The sequence below is a fragment of the Mercenaria mercenaria genome, chromosome 15, assembly GCF_021730395.1.
Source record: "Mercenaria mercenaria strain notata chromosome 15, MADL_Memer_1, whole genome shotgun sequence".
Classification (NCBI taxonomy): Eukaryota; Metazoa; Mollusca; class Bivalvia; order Venerida; family Veneridae; genus Mercenaria; species Mercenaria mercenaria.
The window spans coordinates 67916622-67942554 of record NC_069375.1 but is presented as its reverse complement, the minus strand read 5'-3'; the positions used below and the strand labels follow the sequence as shown (position 1 = coordinate 67942554).

The following is a 25933-nucleotide window of genomic DNA, read 5'->3' as shown; positions in this document are numbered from 1 at the left end:
GCTATGTGAATTTGAATGGTGTCAAGTGATTGAAACATTAGTGATTCCTGGGCGAGTTGGATAGAAAATAAATGACAGTAAGTTAACAACGGTTCTTTAATACTGTTTTTATTTCTAAGCTTTAAGCTACAATTTAGAAGAGCTTTTTGATGAGTATCAAACTGGAAGGAATAAACAACAGCAAATTTTTGATTAATTCATGAATCATCTCCATCAGTCACATTTTGTCATTAGCATGTTTTCACGGTCCTCCATTTCTTTCTCTTCTCTATTCTTATGCATTGTATGCATTGTTTTGTAAAAATTTCTTTACACTGTAGTATATAATATCAAATAAATTTAATATAAATAGTTGTGCTTGAAATTATTTGAAAAACTGACTAAAGTCATGTAAGCATTTCTACGGTTTTAGTTTACTGTTAGTAAGAAGGGTACCTAAACTCGACCCTATGTCATTAAAATGATGCCTTTCTGAAGGGTAACGAAACACATGAGGTTGAATCATTACGTTATAGTTTTTGGAAACAACTGCTCGCCATTCACCGGAAGTTCAAATGGTAGTGGCGCCGCCATAAAGAGAAACTTCTTAGACCACGTTGTTGTCATATTATTTATTGCAATTCATATTTGGAATACTTTGAAAGATTTCAAACTTGTGAAAGAAGACGGATGGCATTTTCATGTTAAAAATACGACTGTTAATATTATCAATACGATAATAGATTTGCCGACAATTTCTTATTGTACAGTAATCTAGGATCTAATCACTCTTAGAAATTATGAGAGCGGCTTAAATGCATCTTTGTCTCGTATGGACGATTTTGAAAACTATATACAAAATTTGAAATGATTTACAATGCATGCACGTGTTCAGTCTTGCTACAGTCGTTTGATATATGTAAGTATGAAAAAGTCGTTTGCACCGTGCTATATGTCAAATAAGTAATGCTAAATGCCAAAACAGTAACAAGAGATAAATGTCAAAGAAGTAATGATAAGTGTCACAAAAGTAATGAATAATGTAAAACTGAAAATGCTATACGTGACCTAGGTTTCCTTTATGTTGTCTTATCAATCATTTAACAGTCACTGTATCTTAAATATTAAATTTTGAGGTATTATGTAAGGTATGGCAAGATGCATTTGTCGAACACAGGTTTTGTAGAATGCCAAAATGTATGGTGCACCCCTGGAAACGTACATGTAACAACATTTCCCCTACTGTACAACGTTCTCAACCCAAACAAGTCGTCTTTGAACCACTGAAATAGAACGGGTTTATACAAGGCATTACATAACATATAATCATGACGATACATGTAACAAGAAATTATTTCATCTTATTCATTTGTAGAGTTCTATAATATTCAATGTTCCTGGCAATGTGTTAAGATAAAAATGTAATAATTCGTTATTTATATTCTCAGAACGAAGTTGGTATGCCAAATGAAATTCAAAATAGTTTTCATTTGGACCATGCCTCGAAAAATAAATTGGTTAAATATGAGCCATGCCATGGGAAAACCAACATAGTGGCTTTGCGACCAGCATGGATCCAGACCAGCCTGCGCATCCGCGCAGTCTGGTCAGGATCCATGCTGTTCGCTTTCAAAGCCTATTACAATTAGAGAAACCGTTAGCGAACAGCATGGATCCTGACCAGACTGCGCGGATGCGCAGGCTGGTCTGGATCCTTGCTGGTCGCATACCCACTATGTTGGTTTTCTCATGGCGCGGCTCAAATATATCTCCGCCTTAGTTTCCACTCAAATATTGACTTATGTTGGTTCAATGAATCCTCAACGTTGTTTTCACTAAGATATTTAGTCGAATGTTTCCATTTATTTACCTTGTAATTAATATCACTTTATTAAAAACTAAAAATGTTTCCTTATTGTTGTTATCACCTAATTTTTTTTTACTTGGCTGTTATTGGTTCAAACGTTTCCTTACTGATGTTTGTACTCAAACATTTCGTTTACTTTCCTTGACTAAAATTTTTACTTACCGAAGTTTCCGACATGTTGTGTACATTCAATTTTTCATCAAAGACTCCAAACTGGCTAAAACAGATAAAAAGGATTGTATAGGGAAACAAAAGGCAGCTATTAAATTTCCCGTAACTGCAATATTGATTATCATTCGATTGTTCCCAAATTTTAAAGGCGCATCGTGCTTTATTCTGGTGTGTTATGTTTAAGGTCATACACAAAGTGTGTCGATTTGTAACGAAGGTCTCGATTCCCATCCGAAGACCATTTCATATACGGGCCATAAAAACATAGCATCACTGACTGCAGTTCAGCTAGATATATAATTCTCGCGAACAACTTCTACCTTCCATGTATTCTCGCCCACCAGAGATCTACCATGGTTGCCTGGTTGATCGTCTCATGAGGTTGACGAACATCTGTTGGATGAGGATGTCTTCGATGTGGGTTTTCGCACCCACAACGATAATGAGCAACTAATTTGAATTTAGCAGCCTTAAATATTCGGACCATTGTAATAAAATGAAAGAAGTATACAATATCTTACAGTCTATACTTATTTTATGTAACAGACGTGACAGAAGCTTTTAAATGTGTCGCTAACGCTTTTCTCATGAAGTGTGCTAAAAGCACTACAGGGATGAGAGAGGAAAAATGTAAATCATATTACCTCGACTGCCAAGGTGCAATAACTCCATCATCTGGGCCTCCAATCAAAACCAGCTTCTTTAATTTCGCGAAATTTGACTTATATTCTGAAATTATAATAATGCTGACATTATTCATTTAGTTCCGAAAGAATTTCGTCTCTCTTAAGACCGCAGATCAACTTATATTAGTTTGAACCAAAAGAACCTCCTGGGCACGATTGTTTCCGCCTTTGTGACCAGTGTAGATCATGATCAGCCTGTGCAACCGTGCAGTCTGATCATGATCTGCACTATTCGCAAATCACTCAGTATCTTTTTGGTAAGCACCCCTTTTAACAGTTAATGATACTGTCCAAACTGGAAGATTTTGCGAGTTCATTACAGAAATTTAGCAAGGTAAGGGTTAAATGAGTAGGCTATACCTAATCGTATGGCGAATGTTATTATAATCCAAATACCGGAATCAGCAGTTTATGAGACGCCAACCCCACACTTTTAATAGAAGGTTTGTTATTTGTTCTTACCTTGGCTTCTGTTATGTGTTCTATCATTGTTGATCACTGCTAGATACTCGGAAAATTCCTTGTATCTATCTTGGTGACGGGGATCTGAAAATATGCACGTCTTTATCATAAACCGGAAACTAAAGGAACTAAACAAACATCTCTCAATGTAAGTTCCTTCTTAGATTATTCACCAGCTGCGCCTACTTATAACTTTGTTGAAAATTGTGTTCAAAAATAAAAGATAGTTAGATTATACATGCAAATGGTGGTATGTTTAGGACATATGTTATTATTTTTTTAAGATTAAATTATCTCGTGCGCACGACCTATTATCTTGAGCGATCAACATCTTATCTTGTGCGCACGACATCTTATCTCGAGCGATCAACATCTTATCTTGAGCGATCAACATCTTATCTCGAGCGATCAACATATTATCTTGAGCGATCAACATCTTATCTCGAGCGATCAACATCTTATTTCGTGCGCACGGCATCTTATTATGAGCGATCAACATCTTATCTCGAGCGATCAACATATTATATTGAGCGATCAACATATTATCTTGAGCGATCAACATCTTATCTTGAGCGATCAACATACTATCTTGAGCGATCAACATATTGTCTTGAGCGATCAACATATTATCTTGAGCGATCAACATCTTATAATATGTTGATCGCTCAAGATAAGATGTTGATCGCTCAAGATAATATGTTGATCGCTCAAGATAATATGTTGATCGCTCGAGATAAGATGTTGATCGCTCAAGATAAGATGTCGTGCGCACGAAATAAGTTGTTGATCGCTCAAGATAATATGTTGATCGCTCAAGATAAGATGTCGTGCGCACGAGATGAGTTGTTGATCGCTCAAGATAATATGTTGATCGCTTGAGATAAGATGTCGTGCGCACGAGATAAGATGTTGATCGCTCAAGATAATATGTTGATCGCTCGAGATAAGATGTTGATCGCTCAAGATAATATGTTGATCGCTCAAGATCATATGTTGATCTCTCGAGAACAGATGTTGGTAGCTCAAGATAAAATGTTGTGCGCACGAAATAAGATGTTGATCGCTCAAGATAATATGTTGATCGCTCAAGATAAGATGTCGTGCGCACGAGATAAGATATTGATCGCTCAATATAATTTAATCGTAAAAAAATGATTGCATGTCCTAAACATACCACCGATGTGTTTTTGATTTTGATTTTTGTTTTTTAAGAATTTGCAATTTCACAGAAATAAACTGATGACGTCATAATGTTTAATATAGAAAGAAAGTTTCATTAATTTCATGTAACTATTTCACATTTCTATACGAAAGGATGAATAATGTTTATGTTAATACGATTACTAATAATACACATTCGTCCGCTTGAGTGTTCACTTCCGTATCAAAGAAATTTTTTATCATATAATCAACTTTGAAGGCATCATCTATCGTCTGATTAACAACGTTGGTGAATCAGATGTCAAATCACAAAAAGGCCTTGGTTGCCTTCAGTCATACTAATTAAAATATGATACTAAAAAGATAGATCTATGTTGACTTTTATTCATCCAGGTAGTCATGAACCGGATGTCATGTAGCTAATTGACGTCATAATTGACGTCATGGTGTTCTTATCACATGATGTACAACGCTTGACTCCCTTGTTTATCTGACAAAAATATCGAGAGAAAAATATGCCGACGCTCCGATTTGCATACAACATTTCGGCAAGAGAAATATTACAAGCTACTGAACTTTAAAATACTTTACTATTTATTGATTGAGCCTCACCGTTGCTTACAACCACATTTGTAATAAAAACCAGATTTGTAATAATTATAACATTTCTCGTTTTTATTACAAAAGTGGTTGCAAAGGTTCAACCATATTTGTAATAACCAGATTTGTAATAAAAATCGCAAACTTTTTTTTTTTTGGGAGATGTGTTTTCCCACGTGATATTCAAGCTTATGCATGAGTTATTAAGCACGTGCAGGTCGAATACAACTGTCCTGGGTCATTTAAGACTCCAAATGTTTTACCTGAAATCCTTGTTCATGGACATATTTTACTTTAAAAAATTATTACATTTCTCGTTTTTATTACAAAAGTGGTTGCAAAGGTTCAACCACATTTGTAATAATCAGATTTGTAATAAAAATCGCAAACGTTTTTTTTTTTTTCGGGAGATGTGTTTTCTCACGTGATATTCAAGCTTATGCCTGCGTTATTAAGCACGTGCAGGTCGAATTAAACTGTCCTGTGTCATTTAAGAACTCCGAATGTTTTACCTGAAATCCTTGTTCATGGACCTATTTTACTTTAAAAAAAATTATTACATTTCTCGTTTTTATTACAAAAGTGGTTGCAAAGGTTCAACCAGATTTGTAATAAAAATCGCAAACTTTTTTTCGGGAGATGTGTTTTCCCACGTGATATTCAAGCTTATGCGTGCGTTATTAAGCACGTGCAGGTCGAATTGAATTCTACTGGGTCATTTTAGAACTCCAAATGTTTTACCTGAAATCCTTGTTCATGGACATATGTTACTTTAGAAATTTATTACATGTCTCGTTTTTATTACAAAAGTGGTTGCAAAGGTTCAACCACATTTGTAATAACCAGATTTGTAATAAAAATCGCAAACTGTTCGTGTCTATGTCCATGTGTAGGTAAGCTGTAAGAGTATAGGCTTAATGCAAAAACGACCTTTCACTAAAGATGATCTTGAATACCCCAAGACGACAACTGTTTACAACGGGATTAGGGTAATTTAGAATTAAAAGTAAATGGTATTTATGAAATTTTGAGGAATTAATCCCTACAGAAATTATTTTGCGCATGTGTGATATATAGCTACGAATTAGCTTACATAAAGAATCTACTAAAATCTGCTGATATGAAATGGCTTTTGTTTACAGGCCTTTTGGCAAGTAAAATTTGTTTGAAAAGATATTTATGCGTAAGAATTTCTGGAATAGATTCATAACTATTTTCCGACATCTTCTATCAAGCTAGAACCTTTAAAAATGCCAGTTCAATGTCTTAGGACAAATATTTATACAGAGATTTCAAGTAATACATTTGGAGTTCTTAAATGACCCAAGAGAGTTCAATTCAACCAGCACGTGCTTAATAACGCATGCATAAGCTTGAATATCACGTGGGAAAACACATCTCCGGAAAAGAAAAGTTTGCGATTTTTATTACAAATCTGGTTATTACAAATGTGGTTGAACCTTTGCAACCACTTTTGTAATAAAAACGAGAAATGTAATAAATTTCTAAAGTAACATATGTCCATGAACAAGGATTTCAGGTAAAACATTTGGAGTTCTAAAATGACCCAGTAGAATTCAATTCGATCTGCACGTGCTTAATAATGCATGCATAAGCTTGAATATCACGTGGGAAAACACATCTCCCGAAAAAAAAGTTTGCGATTTTTATTACAAATCTGGTTATTACAAATGTGGTTGAACCTTTGCAACCACTTTTGTAATAAAAACGAGAAATGTAATAAATTTTTAAAGTAAAATAGGTCCATGAACAAGGATTTCAGGTAAAACATTCGGAGTTCTTAAATGACCCAGGACAGTTTAATTCGACCTGCACGTGCTTAATAACGCAGGCATAAGCTTGAATATCACGTGGGGAAACACACCTCACGAAAAAAAAAGTTTGCGATTTTTATTACAAATCTGGTTATTACACATGTGGTTGAACCTTTACAACCACTTTTGTAATAAAAACGAGAAATGTAATATTTTTTAAAGTAAAAATATGTCCATGAACAAGGATTTCAGGCAAAACATTTGGAGTCTTAAATGACCCAGGACAGTTTAATTCGACCTGCACGTGCTTAATGACGCATGCATAAGCTTGAATTTCACGTGGGAAAACACATCTCCCGAAAAAAAAAGTTTGCGATTTTTATTACAAATCTGGTTATTACAAATGTGGTTGAACCTTTGCAACCACTTTTGTAATAAAAACGAGAAATGTAATTAATTTCTAAAGTAACATATGTCCATGAACAAGGATTTCAGGTAAAACATTTGGAGTTATAAAATGACCCAGTAGAATTCAAATCGATCTGCACGTGCTTAATAACGCATGCATAAGCTTGAACATCACGTGGGAAAACACACCTCACGAAAAAAAAAGTTTGCGATTTTTATTACAAATCTGGTTATTACAAATGTGGTTGAACCTTTGCAACCACTTTTGTAATAAAAACGAGAAATGTAATATTTTTTAAAGTAAAAATATGTCCATGAACAAGGATTTCAGGTAAAACATTTGGAGTCTTAAATGACCCACGACAGTTTAATTCGACCTGCACGTGCTTAATGACGCATGCATAAGCTTGAATATCACGTGGGAAAACACATCTCCCGAAAAAAAAAGTTTGCGATTTTTATTACAAATCTGGTTATTACAAATGTGGTTGAACCTTTGCAACCACTTTTGTAATAAAAACGAGAAATGTAATATTTTTTTTAAAGTAAAATATGTCCATGAACAAGGATTTCAGGTAAAACATTTGGAGTTATAAAATGACTCAGTAGAATTCAATTCGATCTGCACGTGCTTAATAACGCATGCATAAGCTTGAATATCACGTGGGAAAACACATCTCCCGAAAAAAAAAATGTTAACGATTTTTATTACAAATCTGGTTATTACAAATATGGTTGAACCTTTGCAACCACTTTTGTAATAAAAACGAGAAATGTAATAATTTTTTAAAGTAAAATATGTCCATGAACAAGGATTTTCAGGTAAAACATTTGGAGTCTTAAATGACCCAGGACAGTTTAATTCGACCTGCACGTGCTTAATAACGCATGCATAAGCTTAATAATTTTTTAAAGTAAAAATATGTCCATGAACAAGGATTTCAGGTAAAAGTTTGGAGTCTTAGATGACCCAGGACAGTTTAATTCGACCTGCACGTGCTTAATAATCCATGCATAAGCTTGAATATCACGTGGGAAAACACATCTCCCGAAAAAAAAAGTTTGCGATTTTTATTACAAATCTGGTTATTACAAATGTGGTTGAACCTTTGCAACCACTTTTGTAATAAAAACGAGAAATGTAATAATTTTTTAAAGTAAAATATGTCCATGAACAAGGATTTTCAGGTAAAACATTTGGAGTCTTAAATGACCCAGGACAGTTTAATTCGACCTGCACGTGCTTAATAACCCATGCATAAGCTTGAATATCACGTGGGAAAACACATCTTCCAAAAAAAAAAAATGTTAACGATTTTTATTACAAATCTGGTTATTACAAATATGGTTGAACCTTTGCAACCACTTTTGTAATAAAAACGAGAAATGTAATATTTATTACAAATGTGGTTGTAACATTGCTTTCCCAAATATTAGACCCTATCTCCATTCGCAACGCCACTGTATAAATACAAGCAGCAGCTGACCTATACATGTACATATCAAGTACGTAAAAGCGTTAAACTAATTTGCATTTGTCATTCCAACATGTGAATAGCATGTATATGTCTTATATAGCAACATTATATCCTGTATATAACGTTCCTGTCCGAAAAGTAACCTTTTAAAAATTTGATTACGGCTAGAAACCGTTGACAATACGTACAAACATTCCATTTCGCAACCGTCGTTTTTAGATATATTAAAACATGCTTCTGTTGTATGTTTTTGTTAACTAACATACCATTCCAGATATTTCCCACAGAGAATTTTTGACCTCCTTTTGTGTATAACACCCTAGAAAGAAAACAGATGTGCTTGATTAGTAATACTTAGATAAAGAGTATTACTCACTATGTCGTGAGTAAATCAATTATTCACTAATTTCATGTTCCTAACTACAAAAACAACAAACAAAAATATAGGATACAGGTCCTAGTATTTGACAGCATTCCAATGTACAAAAAATACGAATATATTTGTCTTGCAAATATCAGACGGTACGATGTTGTGCGATGTGTTGATGATCGACCAGTAGAAGTGGGGTAAATGTGGTTTTCTTTATCTTTGTACACCACTCAGCCTGAAAACATACTATCAAAATTTAAGGCAAACATACAATCAGATGTACATGAAAATCTAAACTGTAAAAATGTGCTTTCTATTAGGTCCCGAATGAACCAAATGTAATAACTTGAACTCATCTTATCTAGAATAGTTAAACAGCATATAAGATGGCAATTCTGGTCTCTCTCAGCTTCGTTGAATAACCACAAAATAAGAAAAAATGTGCAGTGTGTAAAACATAACATTCTTTCAAGGTAAAATCAAAAATACAATGAAAACTAGCTCAAAGAGGATAACGGCAATTTCCATTTGATAACGAAAGAATAACATTGCATGGGAAAAAACAGCATAAAATATATTGATATAGAATTAAATGCGTACTTGTGAATGTTACTTTTCTAAATGTAGATACCGAGTCTGGCATGAAGAATTCAAATGTTCTTATATAATGTTAAATGTATATCTAGTAAAACATGAACACTCAACAGTAATAATTAACAAGGAACTGTTAATGTCTAAAGACCCTTGAAATATAAGGTACGTAGCTGTGAACCTTATTTTCTATCAGAACATAAAGGAGACGTAATGTCTGGCCTAAGGAATCTCTCTAGAACTAAATGATTACTCTTGTTTAAATCACAATCAAAAAGTCAAATCTGTCTTTGATATTCGAATACAGCTACAAGCCATCAGCAATAACTATTAAGAAACTTGAAATGTTTGTTAGGGTGGGTGGGAGGGAATAAACAAATAATCAAAATACTTGTTATGCTGTCAAATATTCAACCTCGAGTGAAGAATATCAATTAACAATCACTTATATAGTGCACGGAAAACATGAGAAAATCGTGAATTGCAAGCAGAAAACGCGGTAAAATAACTACCGGGAACTGGAGACAAAGTAGTTAGCAGACGATGAAAAACGTGAATAATTTTATATAGTTATGATACAGATCGGAATCGTGTGCAAGATACATCTATAAAAACGTGATGTCATGGACACGTATATATATAGGCATCAACACACTAAATAGTTGTCCTTCTCTATTTAATATAAAATTGACAAATTTCCAATGGCTGCAGCACACCTCGGGACCCACTTAAAATGTCTGTAACAAGAATATTGTCAGCGCTGAATAAGAATCAAAAGAAAAGTTGGGGTCATATCTGATAGAAAATATTGTCAGTCAAACACAAACTGCAAAAGCAGCTGAAAAAGAGACCCCAAATTGTAGTGGTGGTGTATAAGTTTCCATGACAAATTCTGTCATGCTATTATTTCATTATGAAAATGCTACCTACATGTCAAGCGTAGATCTTTCTTGTGATTTAAGCAACAATTGCAAGAAAATAAGGAAAATAGCTCAACAGAGCAAAAGGAAGATGAGGACTATTTGAATCCGCCATTATGCTATATCATTTTTTCGTGCCATTTTCCATACCTATAAATCTATGTTGTGTAAACTTACAGAGGCACGGGTCATTACCTTCACAACACCTCTCTTATCTCCAAATAATGCGTTTATTTTTAGTAACTTGAAAATCATAATGAAACTGTCATATTTTTATCATTAAAATGTTTTCTTTAGCATTTGCTTGTTTGACCATCATTTATCCGTTGCTTATTCAATTTCAACAGAATTTACATTGGTCATATAGGCCTACAAATGAATCTTATTATGCCGTCTGGGTGGTAGAATGGTTCAAGTTGCAATCCCCGAATCATTTGATCATCGCCGCTTTTCGCTCGAACCTCAGTAACACTTAGTCATGTGCTAGAACTATTCGGCCAGTCGCACACATTTTAGTGCCTATAATAATTCAAGCAGAAACATATTACGAATCCTCCCTCATATTACGAAAAGAAAGTAAAAGAGAAGTTTATGTCTCATAAAAGCTTACTCGTAAATGTTATCCCGTACCCACTTTGGAAACAACTTCGTTAATGCCAAAGTCACTGAAAAAAAATAATGCGATAGGTATTTCAACATCAACACGTATTATGTATAGTTTTTTTTATCTCATCAACGTTTCGGCTAACGCCTTCATCAGGATAATACACATACAAATATAAACAACGGACGTGACGTAAAACTGATAACGTAACGTCAAATGGCGGGAAAACGTTAATCAAAATATCAAAATGCAAATACATATAATTATATACATATAATTAGTACAAGGTACTATCCCGGATATGAAAATACCAAAAATTTCCTATAGGAAGATTACATAAAAAAGCGGCGATAGGAAAAAACGGAATAGTACCCAGAGTATATGTGTAAATGCACAACTGCACATGCATAATATTCATGAATTTAATGTATTGTAAATAGCAGTTTTGAATTTAATCCTTCCGGACTTTTTGTTTTTAGTTTATGGATCCAGAAAGTTTCTTTACAGAGACGGTCAATATTATTTTTCACAATATCAATCGGCATAAATGAGAAGTCATTCATACAATGATTATTTGCATTAAAGTGTGTAGCAACATTGGAAGAGAATGCAGAGTCAATGAAATTACATATATCAAATTTGTGGCTGTTCATACGTTTGGAAACAGGTTGCATAGTTTGTCCAACATACTGCATGTTGCACTATTTGCATGTTATTAAGTACACTACGTTTTTAGTTTGACAGTTCATGTTGTGACGTAAATTGAATGTCTCCTTTGTAACGTGACTCGTAAATGATGTCCCAGTATTAATACGCGGGTAATGTGAACAACGGTTTCTTTTACAACTTTCAGATGCGCAAATGTTCGTACTGTTAGTCGTAAACTCTGAGCTTATCAAAAAGTCTTGCAGATTCTTAGGCCGATTATACGCTACAGTAGGTTTGTACGTATTATGCACAAAATTAACACCTTTGTTATTTGATAACTTCAAAAGATCCCAGTATTTATTAATTGAACGGCCAATATTTGGTAACGACGGATTATATACCACTGTGAATGGGAGTACATTTTTCTTGTCTCTGGTTGAGGAATTTAGTGCGTCACTTTGTGTCATATGTGATACTTTTTCAAAAGCTGCATCTATCACAGATTTAGGATAATTTCTGTCTAAAAAGAAGTCACGTAATTCATGAAGTGATGAATCAAATGAATCGTCGTCCGATATAATTCTCCTATAACGTTTGGCCTGGCTGTAAGGAATTCCGTCCTTGCACATTTTCGGATGACACGAAGTGTAGTCGAGATACTGATGGTTGCTTGTTTCTTTCACATAAATATCTGTTTCAATTTGAAGCGAATCGCTTTTCGATACTTGAACATCCAAGAAGGAAACGGATTTATTAGATATGGTGTGAGTAAACTTAATATTCGGATGGAAACTATTTATTTCATTGATGAATGAATGCAGCTCGTCAAGCGAATGATCCCATATCATAAACACATCATCAAGAAACCTTAACCACAGTGTTGGTTTGATGTCCCGAGTTTGGAAGAAGTCATGTTCAAACTTGCCCATGAACAGGGAAGCATAGGTTGGTGCCATAGAACTACCCATGGCCGTGCCCATCCTTTGGAGGTAATAATTGTCGCCAAATTTAAAGTAGTTATTTTCGAGTACAAGTTTCAGCAAATGGGAAATTTCTTCTGTCGATAATTTGCTGTTATGGTTGTCCTGTTGTAGAAAATACTTGCAGGCGTCAATTCCGTCATTATGTGGAATGTTAGTATAAAGAGATGATACATCTAGTGTTACCAAATATGTGTTTTTACTTTTAATTTTCATATCTTTCACTTTATTAATAAAGTCAGTAGTGTCTTTCACGTATGACGGCAAGTTAATCATATGCGGTTTAAGTACAAAGTCCATATACTTAGAAATGTTCTCAGTTGGCGAATTACACGCTGAGACGATAGGTCTACCAGGGTACTGTATAGGTAAATTAATGTCTGGACTTTTATGAATTTTTGGCAGGACATAGAAACAAGGGGTACGAATGTCCGCTGGAAATGTGTGTGTAAATTAATTAAGACAGTTATGCTATGTGAAAAAAAATAAGAAATAACAATTCATAAAGCAGTACGGCTTGGCGTATACATATGATAATATTCGGTAAATAAATACTGGAAACATAACTTTCAAAAATAGTTTAAATTAGTAAACTGTGCGTCTTTATCTTTGTGTTATATTCAAGCTCATATCTGAATGTTTAACCGTTAAATTCACGTTCTTCACACAGCAATGCTTTAAGATTTGTAAAACTGGACTTGAATATGCCTTACGTCAAGTACTAGTACCTAACATTAATATGCAGCAGATCAAAGATACTGAATCGCTTTCCGGACTATTTTGAAGAGAAATCATTGAATTTCCGCTTAAGGTGAAATGCGCCTAATCTGAAGTTGTTTGGTTCCGTTTCTATATTTTGTTTAATATAAAATTCAGCCTATTTGATCCTCATATGATGCGTTTTTTACTTTTTTGATATTTCTGTAACTTTTTTCTCTGCAAACCTTGGAACACGACCATTGACGTCCATTTTTGATGAACCATGATTTCACGTCTGTTGACTGTTTTTTTTTTTTGCAAATTGTTCTGTTCAGTCAACAAGTATCGATTTGCTTGTTTCTCATCATATTTTCATTTAAAAATGTCTTCGAACTGGTGATCATTTTAACGTTGAAGTCGATATTTACGTTAAAGTGACGTCAGAGACACAAATATGAGGTTTAGTTAAGGAATAATTTATAGCAAAAGCGTGCTTTAACACTATTTATACACGACGGGCGGTTATACGTCGGGCGTAATAATTTCACGAGGACGTATAACCACCCGAGTGTATAAATAGTGTTAAACACGGTTTTGCTATAAATAAGTTCGATTCTTGATATGCATGTATGGCGCCAAGTGATAGGTCGTCAGGCTCCTTGTTTATACACGCCAGAAATGGTAATACGTCTTACTGAATAGTTTCAATAGGGCACAAGTGATGGCGAATTATTCTGCGCAACTTCATGTGTGTGTAAATTAATTAAGACAGTTATGCTATGTGACATTTTGTTTTAAACACGTTATGAAGTGAAATATTTGATCAAATTTGAAAGCGCTATTTCGCGATGCGTACATGGCGCTAAATATCACGTCGGTGTGATGTCAGCACATTAATATACTGCAGTTGTGATGATTAAAGCATTGTTAGCCATAATATGCCTGTCTTTGTTAAAACACGCTTTCGCTAGAATGACGTCACGTTAACGTGCGGTGGCGTCAAACTTTTTGTTGCGGCCAAAAAAGAGCACTGCTATATTTATCTACTGTTTTAGATAAAAGGCATATTAGAATTGAAATTATTTATAGCAAAACCGTGTTTTAACCGTGACTATTTATACACTTGGTCGGTAATACGTCATTCAAATAATTAAGAAATAATATATCTCATCCAGTGATTTGTCGTTGAATAAATCATTGTTTGGAGTTCAGATGCGAAGGAATTATATCACGAGGGCGCAGCCCAAGTGATATAATAATACACATCTGAACGACAAACAATTATTTATTCAAGAGCAAACCGCTAAATGAGATATATTATTCCGATTCTAACACATTACCAAGGATTTTAAGTATATCCTTGAAGACATTCATGAAATATTTGCGCGTTTTCAATCGGTTTCTTTTCAAGTGCGCCGCTATTACGTTTGACGCCATGAGGTAATAATTGTGACGTCAGAACAGGGATTTTTTGTATAATAATTCACCGTTTTCTGACTTCTTTGTTTAATAGGAAATGAATCGGATCGTGTTAGAATTTAAATTATTATGCCCGACGAAAAACCGCCCATCGTGCATAAATAATGTTAAAGCACACTTTTGCTATAAAAATTATTTCTTAAATAAAAAGTTTGCGTTAATCTCGTCTCAGGTAAAACCTAAACGATAGAAATTGACAAAAAAAAACTGACATGATGATGAAAACTTTTTTTTAAAATGCTGAATGAAGAACAATCAAAGATGCAGGAGGAGATTTGTAACGTACGTCCAAACTGTCCACCTTGTGGTGCGCTAAGGGAGATAAATGTGTGTACATTGTGATCCATGCGCTCGATGATTCCACGGCAAACTTGACCACCTGAAAATTTTAACATTAGTCGCAGTTATATTGTTTTCACGTCCGGAAGCGTGGTACTAAAATTCCGCCGTTATGATAACGGGCATTTGTAGTTGTCTCCCTTACATTTAAGGCAAAAAAAAGTCTCTTTCAAAAACCCTTAAGAAATGAGTACTCTGAAACTGATTAGTGGTACAAACTTATTGACATGTGATATTTGCAAGATATTCTTCTAAATAATCAGAAATAGGGTACAGAAGGCAACGCTTTTGAAATAATACAGAAAGTTTACATTTTTCTTGCATTTTTACCAATATCTAACTTTCATTTTCACCAACATTTTCAGTTTTCAGTGTCATATATGATTTCTATACCAAACTTGGTGGAAATGAACACCCACTCTGTCGGCGAGTAGCATTCACAGAGCTATCGCTATACATGAAACACGTGTCAATCCGATCACCTCAACAGTGTATCATTCGGAAGATAAGAAAATACCCGATGTTTTGCGATTAAACACGTGCATTATTTAAATTCTCTATCTGCCCAAATAGAAAAATCAACTTATAAGTCATCTAGCTTTTGTCACAGGACGGAGATGAATAACCTAAATTTCCGTCGACGTTTTAATAGATAAACATAACTTCCCTGTAAAATTATAACTACATGTAGTATAATTACTCACCTTGAGAAAAGCATATGAGGTTTATCCCATCTTTGTATTTCTTCATTAGTTCTATCATCCAGGCACCTATTTTCGTTACTTGCTTGTTTAGATTCGTTATACTTTTCTTATTTTCGTACATGTTCACTGTGAATGTGTCTGTACCGGGGTGTGACTGTATTGTAAAATATGTATCACGTTTCATGTTTACAATAGTTTGAATGACGCCAACATATAGTTTGTGCTGTAGTTGAACGCAGGTTTGCTTATATGCTGAGGACAATATTTAAAAGAAAATAAAAAACTGATGTCATAATTGAGTCGCGCCATGAGAAAACCAACATATTGCGTTTGCGACCAGCATGGATCCAGATCAGCATGAGTATCCGTGCAGTCGGGCCAGGATCCATGCTGTTCGCTAACAGTTTCTCTAATTCTAATAGGCTTTGAAAGCGAACAGCATGGATCCTGACCAAACTGCGCGGATGCGCAGGCCGGTCTGGATCCATGCTGGTCGCAAACACACTATGTTGATTTTCCCATGGCGCGGTTTATTATTATGAATAAAACATATTCAGACCAAACACAGCAGTATCGTTGACTCCAATCAAAATAGCTTTTATTATCTCTCTTTGTGACAACGTTTCGGCCCAATGCCTTTATAAAGTCACATGCTATGAAAAACAATCACTATGGATATTTATTACTTAAAATTAAATCAAAATACATTGTATGTATACTGAAAGTGCAACATTTTTCTATTTTCAGATAACCTCGATTGTATGTGAACTGGATGACATAAGTGAAAAATACACCCATTTCTTTATAAACTATGTCGACTGTGTAAGAACAAATACAAAAAAGTACAAAGAAATTTACTGTCTCTATCAAGTTTACAATATTGTCAAATTATCTCTCTTTTTCATTGAATAAAGAACATATTTGGAGGCTTAAATACTAATCAGTGACATAAAGTAAAAGAAAAATATTATACTAGATTTATTGAATGATGATCTGTATTCGTTACAGAGCGAAAATAGAAAACTATCTAAAATATTTTTTTACAATTTAAGGTCATTTCATATATACACCGAAACAAAAGAAAATAGAATGCAATATGACAAATGTACAATTTCGTACACACTGAAAAAGTTAAACAAAATAAAAAAACGTAACGATAATTCTAATAGGACCCAAAAAAAACAAAACAGCAAAAACATGAAATAGGTCTTTTTTTTTCAAAAGTATGCACATTTTGTCTTTGCTAAAGTAAAGCATTGGTTGAAAAATCCACCTGATTCTAAAAAAATATGAAACGGACCTTAACAACAATAATTGTTCCTTGACAAAATGTCTTTCTGCGAGATAATGATACGTCATAGTTAAAAATACATAATGGTATTGTATAATTTCAGTTGAAAATTACCCTTAAATTTACTTTAGTGGAAATACATTCTAGTCACACGTGCACTATATTAAAGTTCGATCGTGACCGTAAAAGAAGAAGAAGGAGAAGAAGAAGAAGAAGAAAGATGAAATACAACATCAACAATAAATACAGCTCACCTCATTTATCCACTGAAAAATGTGTTTCGCTTTTTCTCCACTACTAAATACCCCGTGCATAAATACAACTGGTTTGTAACTTTGCGAAAGGTGCAATTGATGTAAAAGAACCAGTAGACTTATTCTTAAAAACAACATCTTTATGATATAATGCTGCCTACTGTTGTTCAATACTAAAGTCACAATGTTTACAACATTTAGATATATTCAACTACAAAGCTACTACTGTTTGGTTGCTTTACTCGGTAACAACTTTTTTCTAAATGTGATGATTAATGATCATTTATGTAATTAGAAGTTCTACATTCAATAAAACAATAAAAAGGTTCGATAATAGAAACTTTTTTTTTTCAATTTTATACTCAAGACGGTGGATCTGTACATGCTATAGGTACCTTCCGTCGGATTGCGTTTTTCTCCGTACGCGATTTCGGTGTTCTCCGGTTATTATCGTATGAGCTACGCTTAGGGCCGAAAAGTGCCGAAGTAACAGACGTAGATACGAAATCGTACGGAAATTTCCGAGCGTCATTACGGGTTTTATACCTCATAAAATTAAAAAGGGGCATAACCGAGGCAAATAATCGGACTTGAAACGCGTATTTTATGCATGTCCGACCGATATTGATGTTGTCAAACTCCTACGTAGTGATCCCTCTTGCCACGACGCTCTCATTAGTGAGAGCGAGGCGGCAAGTGAGGTCACTGCGTAGGAGTTTTGATATTGTATGCCAAGTTCCATTTTAAGGAATGGAAATTGTAAAGGAGTTGAGTTTTGGAGAAAGTTTGAAATAGAATAATGATCATTAATATTTAAGTTCCAAAAAGAGAACATTACTCAAAAAACATTCTAATATGCTTGTCTCTGTTATTTAAAGCACTCTTACGCTAGAGTGACGTCACGGTAACGTGCGGTGACGTCAAAGTTTTTGTTGCGACCAAGAAAGAACGCTTCTGTATTTTATCTAGATCTACTGTTTTAGATTTAGGGCATATTAGAATCGAAATAATCTATAGCACTCGGGCTGCGCCCTCGTGAAATTATTACGCCCGACGTATAACCACCCATCGTGCATAAATAGTGTTAGAGCACTCTTTTGCTATAAATTATTTCTTAAATAATCAGACATAAAACTCCCGAAAAGATGGTCATGTCAAATGAACAATAGACATTATTTTGTGAAAAAAAAAGTTATTTTCCTTATTGAAAACAAATCAATAGATATATAATAACTAAAATTTGAATTTTAACTTCCTTAGCGTGTCTCATAAAACTATCATACCCGGAAGAAAATGTTCACAAAAAAAATAAGGTGTTGTTCTCGTTTAAGTTACAGTAAAACTTATATATATTGCCCTAATCTGGTCACGGGCTATTTACTTTTAATTGAATTGTCTTCCGCATTTACTGTCTAAGCAAATTTCAACAAAAAGGAGCTTAGTAATACAAAATTTGAATAGCCCGAGAGTTATTTCCCATGAACAAGAATGTAGATTTATAGGCCACATTTATTCGAACTAAATTAGTCTAGTTTAAATTGGAAAATGAACGAAATTAGGACTTTTGTAACAGTCTGGTAATCAGATGGATTAAGCCTTGTTCATTATATTCAGTGTTAGAGCAACCCTATTTTAAAGAACAATGAAAACTAACTCTAATATGTGTGAACGTGCGGTGACGTGATCAATGTTTTTGTTGCGACCAAGAAAGAGCGCTTCTATATTTTATCTACTGTTTTAGATTAACGGCATGTTAGAATCGAAATAATTTATACCAAAACCGTGTTTTAACACTATTAATACACCCGGGCGGTAATTCTTCGTACAAATAATTTCATTTATTATACCTTACTCCCAGTGGTACACACTTAAACAGCTGTGTCGAGGCTGTTGGGACAATGCAACTTTCCTAAGGAGTAAGAATACTCTGCAAAGATGAGTAGGCCTACATGGGAGTAGCCAAGAGTCACACATTGGGCCTACACTCCATAGAGGTCTAAGACCTCTCGAGCAAGTACATTGGTACTGCATCTAATTCTTTATGTTTGTATTATTGTTCCAATACGGATCAAACATTTTCAAAAGTTTATTTGTTTGCGGAGGAGAAGAAAATCATTCCACTCCGAACTTGAATTAGGGGTCTACTACAAGACAATTCAATGGGAACCATAATATTACAGGGAACCAGATTACAAGCATTTCGTTCCTATTCTTTCATAATCATCTTGTATACTATATAATACAGAGTGGTCTTGCTTTAAAAAGACATTACATACCAGAGATAACATGTTCAAGTATTTTATATCTGACACATCCAACGGTTAAAGAAATTGGTGTTTAACTTTACAAGTAATCACATCATGTCTATCTCACTTTTAAAAAGCAGGGAACACATTTGCATGTTTCTAATCTAGTGGGATTTTTCTTTCCGCAAGAAAATTATTATTTCTCTTCGATATACAGTGTAATAGAGATACAGTTCATTATTTGAATAAAGTCTCTGAAAATTTGATACGCTACATCAAAGAAGTATATATATTATTTTTATAGCTCTTAGGCTACATAAAATGTTGAAATACTGTTACCGTTATCATAGATTTAGTGGTGTTCAATCCGTTCTCTAAAATTTTCTTCTACATCTTTCACCCAACCGTCGATTTCCGACTATCACTGGGCGGCTTTACTGAAGTTGTTTCCCTTTGTTTTATGCCCGCCATTTGCCGAAGAGTTCTTTTTTTTCCACCAAACCATTTGAGTGTCCGCTCTGTAAGTAATTGTTGTCAATTGTTTTATTTGAATATTTTTAACCAAGAATAATTGCGGGTCTACATCCAACAGACTAAATGGTGTGTGATCATTCTGTGAGACACGTGGTAATGCGACTTGCGTGCACTAAGGTCAGATGGCCTTTTTGTACCAGCCCAGCGGGCACACAACGTCATTTCAACGTTGAAATATGGTTGAAATATGGTCAGGTCATAAAACAACGTTGATTCAACGTCGAACTCTCAACGAAGAGATGTTGTCAAAAATCAACGTTGAAATAAGGTTGATCTTTCAACGTCGAAATATGGTCGAAATTACGACGTTGTTTCAACGTTGAAAAATCGTTGATATCTGACCAATGTCAGAGATATAAACTATATATATATATGCATTGTCTTGCCAATTCGTTTTGTTGGAAACAAAACATAATTCAAATAGCATCTACAAATACCTATGTAGTATAAGAAATCTACCTTAATTTTTCCACGAAAAAATGAACATGTATCTAAACTGTTGGAGAAAAAATATGAAATTAGATAGATATGTTGGTTCAAAAGTTTGATAATTTCCTTAATTCATTATAGAACAGGTAAATTTTTTTTATTGTATTTTCAAAATACAATGTAGAGCAAAGGAGTCTAATATCGACCCTCTTCTATTATCGACCCCCCACCCTTAATTGATACTTAATCACATTTATTACTAGAAATCGTGATCATGTCATTCACTGTCATTTTTACGTCACAAATTTTCTTCATGCACCATTTTGAATGTTTACATACAGTGTGACTGCATGAGATAAATTTCAGTGCCAACCACTACATCGTCCGTTAAGGTAGGTATCTTTCTGTTAAATCAAATTTACCGTTTTTATGGATCGAAATCAGTTTAATTTTGTGTTTAATCCTACTATACACATATAGAACCCATTTCTATCAGCCATTTTTGTAGTCTCTTGCAACTTCTGGAAAGATTATGTGGGGGTCGATAATAGCAGATTGAAAATATGACCTTCTGCTATTATCGACCCCAACTAATTAAATTTATATAATTTCTCGTTGCTTTGAGAAAAGCACTTAATTCATAACTTTAACATGTCCAAAACATTGTGGAATGATACTTATTTCACTTGGGTATTGGTTACATTTTACTCGGACTTAAATCATAGACTGTCTGTGTAAAATCTCAAACTTTTAACTAAAATAAAGGTATTAAATCAATATAACATTTCAATGAAACTTCAAAGTTTTGTTGTTTGTAGCATCATCTGAAGCATGTGCAGTCAAAAATCTTGATTTTATTTCTAAAATAGTGTGATATTTATTTCTAAAGTCACTATTATGTTCATTGTAAATATACTTTGTTATACCCAAGTGGAAACTGGCAGGTACTCTAAAATGCAGCTCTCTGATTGGTCAGTTAGAAACCCTAATGTTCTGTGATGACTCATGATAAAGTTATGAATGCACATTTTTAGTTGATCACAAGGATTAAAAAGCTCCTAAAATAAAAAGAAAAAATGCGCAGTCTCTGAAAGTTCGTCATAGTCTGATGTTTCTATCATTTATGATGATAATGACAGTTATGACGATTTTGACGATTCCTCTAATGGACAGAATGATGATGGACAGTGCAGACAGCTTAGACCAATGTCAGGGGTGTGGTCAGTCTAATGGGAAGCCAAATGAGTGAAAAGGCTGTGAATGCGCTGGATGGTGGCACATTAAATGTACTAAGCAACCAGAACTTCACTTGTTGACTCCAGAAGACTTACAAAAAGTTAATTTTAAATGTATAAAAATTGAATGCTAAAATATGTTGTTAAGGCTGTAGATAATAATGGATAATCAACTTTGTTTGAATGTTTGAACTATATATCTCTTGTGTGTGGCTAATGTTATATTACAAATAACTATTATCTAATATTTACAATTTGTCAGTCAAAAGACCAAATATGAAACTGTGATAGTATGAAAGACCAAATTTATAAATAAAAAAAAAACACACATGAAATAATATTTTCCATGAAATCGTAGTAAAGTTATGTTGTTTATATGCTCAGTTGCTCAGTTGCATAATTTCAAATTGCAATTATGACAATAAAGGACAAATAAAAATTAACTTAATATTAAGTTAATAATAATATTATGCTTGATTTTCAGTGTTTTCAAAGTTAAAAAAAAAAACAAACTAGGGGGTCGATAATAGCAGAAGTGGGTCGATAATGGCAGACACATGTCACGAGACAGAATATTAGACCATACCTTATTCTGTAATGTAACAAGTGTTTTCATTGGTTGAAACCGACCAATGATAGTTTGTTTCAAATATATGTGTCACTTTGTCTCCGAAAGTGAAAGTAAGAATATGTACGGTAGATTATGGTCTTAAGGGGTCGATAATTGCCTCCTTTGCTCTATTTATTAGCGTTTCAAAATTCATGAAAATGGACTAAAACTTGTAGATGATATTTTTGCACTTCCCGAAACATGTTCCTCATTGTTATTGTAATTTGGGTGTTATCTAGCTCTTTTCGAAATGGTTTAATTACTTTTAATAATAATATTCATACATTTTAAAATATTCGGGATGATTATACTGGGATTTGTTGGGAAAATTTATAACACGTTTGTAACCATGGTAACCAAAGGTCCATCTCTCTCTACACATGTTATCTATTAGTCACGCCTGTATCCTGGTATTAGTTTACACATTAATTCAGTTAGTCTGATAGAGGTTTAAGCTAGCTGTTTATACATCATGTACAGAAGGATGGTGCAGAGGAAGTGAGTACAATACTTTAATAAAACATTATTATAACTTAGTAATTATATTCATCAATAATTTTATATTTAAAAGACTGACGTGTATGTACTATAATGTCAATAGTTTTTTTTAATCTGCATTTTTCTTTAAAATCGACTTATACTTAAAAACTTGGAGGGTATATAGCTTAATCAGAAAATGTTGATAATATTTTAAATGCATCCATTAATTGTTTTATTAGCACTTTATTCATCATCACTGTTTTTGCATTTTTATTTAATTTACATGAAAATTTTAAATGATAATTGTAAAACACTCAAATCCTTTAATACATTTCAGGTGATACCAGGTCCAGTTGTTTTGCTGTGATGAAGATTTTGAGAACTAAGCTATTAATGGACTTACTATGTTATTTAGTTAAAAGACGATCACAGATATATGAAATAGAGATCAGAAAATATACATGCTGATTACAAGTGCTAGAAAAATAAAAAAACAATACATAAAATACCAGTTATTTTATGTTCGTTGGATTATGGTTGGAATTCACATTAATGCCTTATTTTTTCTTGTCATAAAGACATCATTATAATGCATCACAAAAATGTCTTTTAAGATACGTCATATTTCAAATTTGAAAAACCGTCGGGATTTCAACCATATTTCAACCACCAACCGTCAGGATTTCAACCATATTTCAACGTTGAAATATGGTTGAAATCCTGATGTTGTTTCAACATTGAAATTTCAACGTCATTTCACCTTTCAAATCCAACTATATTTCAACGTTGTTTCAACGTTGTTGTGCCCACTGGGAGGCTGGTTCGTTTGAAGTGACCCATAAGAAGACATGTATACATAGGTGTAATGAACCATAAATCATGCGAGGCATGTTTTTTTGTTATTTTAGAAAGGGACTTAACAGTCGGCATTTTTTTGTGTTATTCGCATTATGCATGCAGGTCAGAGAGAAAATAATACGATGGGTATTATTGTTAAAGCAAGACGCGCCATGTATAGCCTTATGGGTGCGGGTCTGCATGGACACAATGGGCTGGATCATGAAACGTCAATTACTTTGTATAGGGTATATGTTCTACCCGTGTTAACTTATGGCATTGAACTTTTTACTCCTAGCCAAAAACAGATTGAAGTATTGGAACGTTTCCACAAAAAGTCGTTAAAACAGATTCTATCTCTTCCCATGAATACCGCTGACCCAAGTGTTTATATTTTATCTGGTTTATTGCCAATGGAAGCTTTATATCATCTGAAAGTGTTGAATTTGTTCAATAATATATGCAGTCAGAAATCTGACAGTACAGAAATTACGGGAAATCTTTGAAAGGCAGATCATGGTGAAATCTAACAAGTCAAATTCATGGGCATGTATAATTAAACCAATTCTTAGCAAGTACGAACTGTCTGAGGTCGAAACTTATTTGAATTCACCAATGACTAAGAATCAATGGAAAAGTACTGTTAATGTCAAGGTCGTTCAGTGGTGGAAGAAAAATATTGAGTCACGAACCGTTACAAACTCATCTTTAAAGTTTATGAACCCAGTGTATACTCCTGGCAAGTTCCATCCAGTGTTACGTGTTGGCTGTTCATCCGTACTAGAGGCTACACGCATTCCAGCAAGACTACGACTTCTTACTGGTAATTACATGCTGCAGTCTAATCGCCATAAATTCAATCAGAATGAGGTTTCACCAGTGTGTCGTCTTTGTGTATCCGGTGCAGAAACTGTTGAACACTTTTTGTTATTGTGTCCGTCTTTAGAGAGTGTTAGGTTGCCTGGCATGAATGAAATAATCAGCATCCTAGAGGAGACAAGTTATACTCATCTGTTCCAGACTTACGACCAACAAATCCAGTTATTGCTAGACTATTCTTGTGTATTGCCAGAGAAGGTATGGAGTGACGGGTTTGTCACAAGATTGGAGTTTCATATTAGAAGTCTTATCTTTCACTTGCATACCATGAGATATAGACTGTATAGTAACTTGCACTAATGGCCCTCTTGGCTGACCACCTGTTATGTAATGTGTGGTTCCTAGAAAATTTCAGTGAATAGACAGTGTTTATAAGTGTATATAAACTCGTTTGTGGTGTTGGATACTTTCTTATCGTCGATAACTCAATCATTACCCGGTTTGCAACTGGGGTTCGCCATTGTTGGCGGGAAGGATGGAAGATACAGATACAGATGGCCTGTTTGCACCACAGGGGTTTGGCTAATGCCTAGGTCCAGGCCCTACCCAATAAGAAAAACACAAGGGAAATCACTTCACCTAGAACAAAGTTCTATGTCCCTTCAGTTTTTAGCTTGCTGTATTTTTTCTAAATAAATATTTTCTAAAACTATATATGCCAGTTATTGTTTATTAAATTCCGCGCATGATGGTACCAAACTCTCTCACATGCGTGCTAGCAAACACGAGAAAACTGCATCCAAACTTTCAACAATGTTCCGAAATGTAGTCGTAGGAGACCGTGTCCAAACTCTAGCAACAATGGTACTCTACTAAACAAATTTACAGCAATAGATACGAACACAGGTAGGTCACAAGCTAATGCAAAACAATGCTTGATAACTATTTATCTCTTTACCTCTTAAGCTCTGATGAAGATGCAGTTCTGCTTTGTTTGTTTTTTTATCACTGAGTTTTCATTTATACGCGTCCTTATTGTTGAAATCAAAACGAGGATGTCATATATACGGATCAGCCAATAATACAACTCGATGCTGGAGGTGTGTCAGTCTCGATTTGATTTCAACAATATGGATGCATGTGAATGAAAACACGAGTGATCAAAAAACAATACAGAATTGCATCTTCCCCGGAGCTTTCATGTAAGAGATAGAGGGATAAATAGTGATCAAATATTATTGCGAATTAGCTCATGACCTACCTTGGGCCTTGACCTA

General features: G+C 34.2%; 1 protein-coding gene across 2 annotated transcripts; it reads right to left on the bottom strand.

The window, feature by feature from the left end:
- Positions 1-89: 89 nt before the first annotated feature.
- Positions 90-17659, bottom strand: LOC123557250 (lysosomal thioesterase PPT2-A-like). 2 transcript variants are annotated; one of them, XM_053525535.1, is made up of 9 exons: positions 17467-17658; positions 15922-16075; positions 15165-15257; positions 11079-11133; positions 8854-8906; positions 3166-3249; positions 2662-2746; positions 2009-2063; positions 90-1262 (listed from the first exon to the last, which is right to left on the bottom strand). In XM_053525535.1, exons 1-9 carry the CDS (start codon positions 17602-17604, stop codon positions 1119-1121), a joined length of 861 nt encoding a protein of 286 aa, XP_053381510.1. In that variant the 5' UTR covers positions 17605-17658; the 3' UTR covers positions 90-1118. The 2 variants fall into 2 exon arrangements, with proteins under 2 accessions (XP_053381510.1, XP_053381511.1); XM_053525536.1 differs by lacking the exon at positions 15165-15257 and having other exon boundaries at positions 17467-17659.
- Between the last annotated feature and the right edge of the window lie 8274 nt (positions 17660-25933).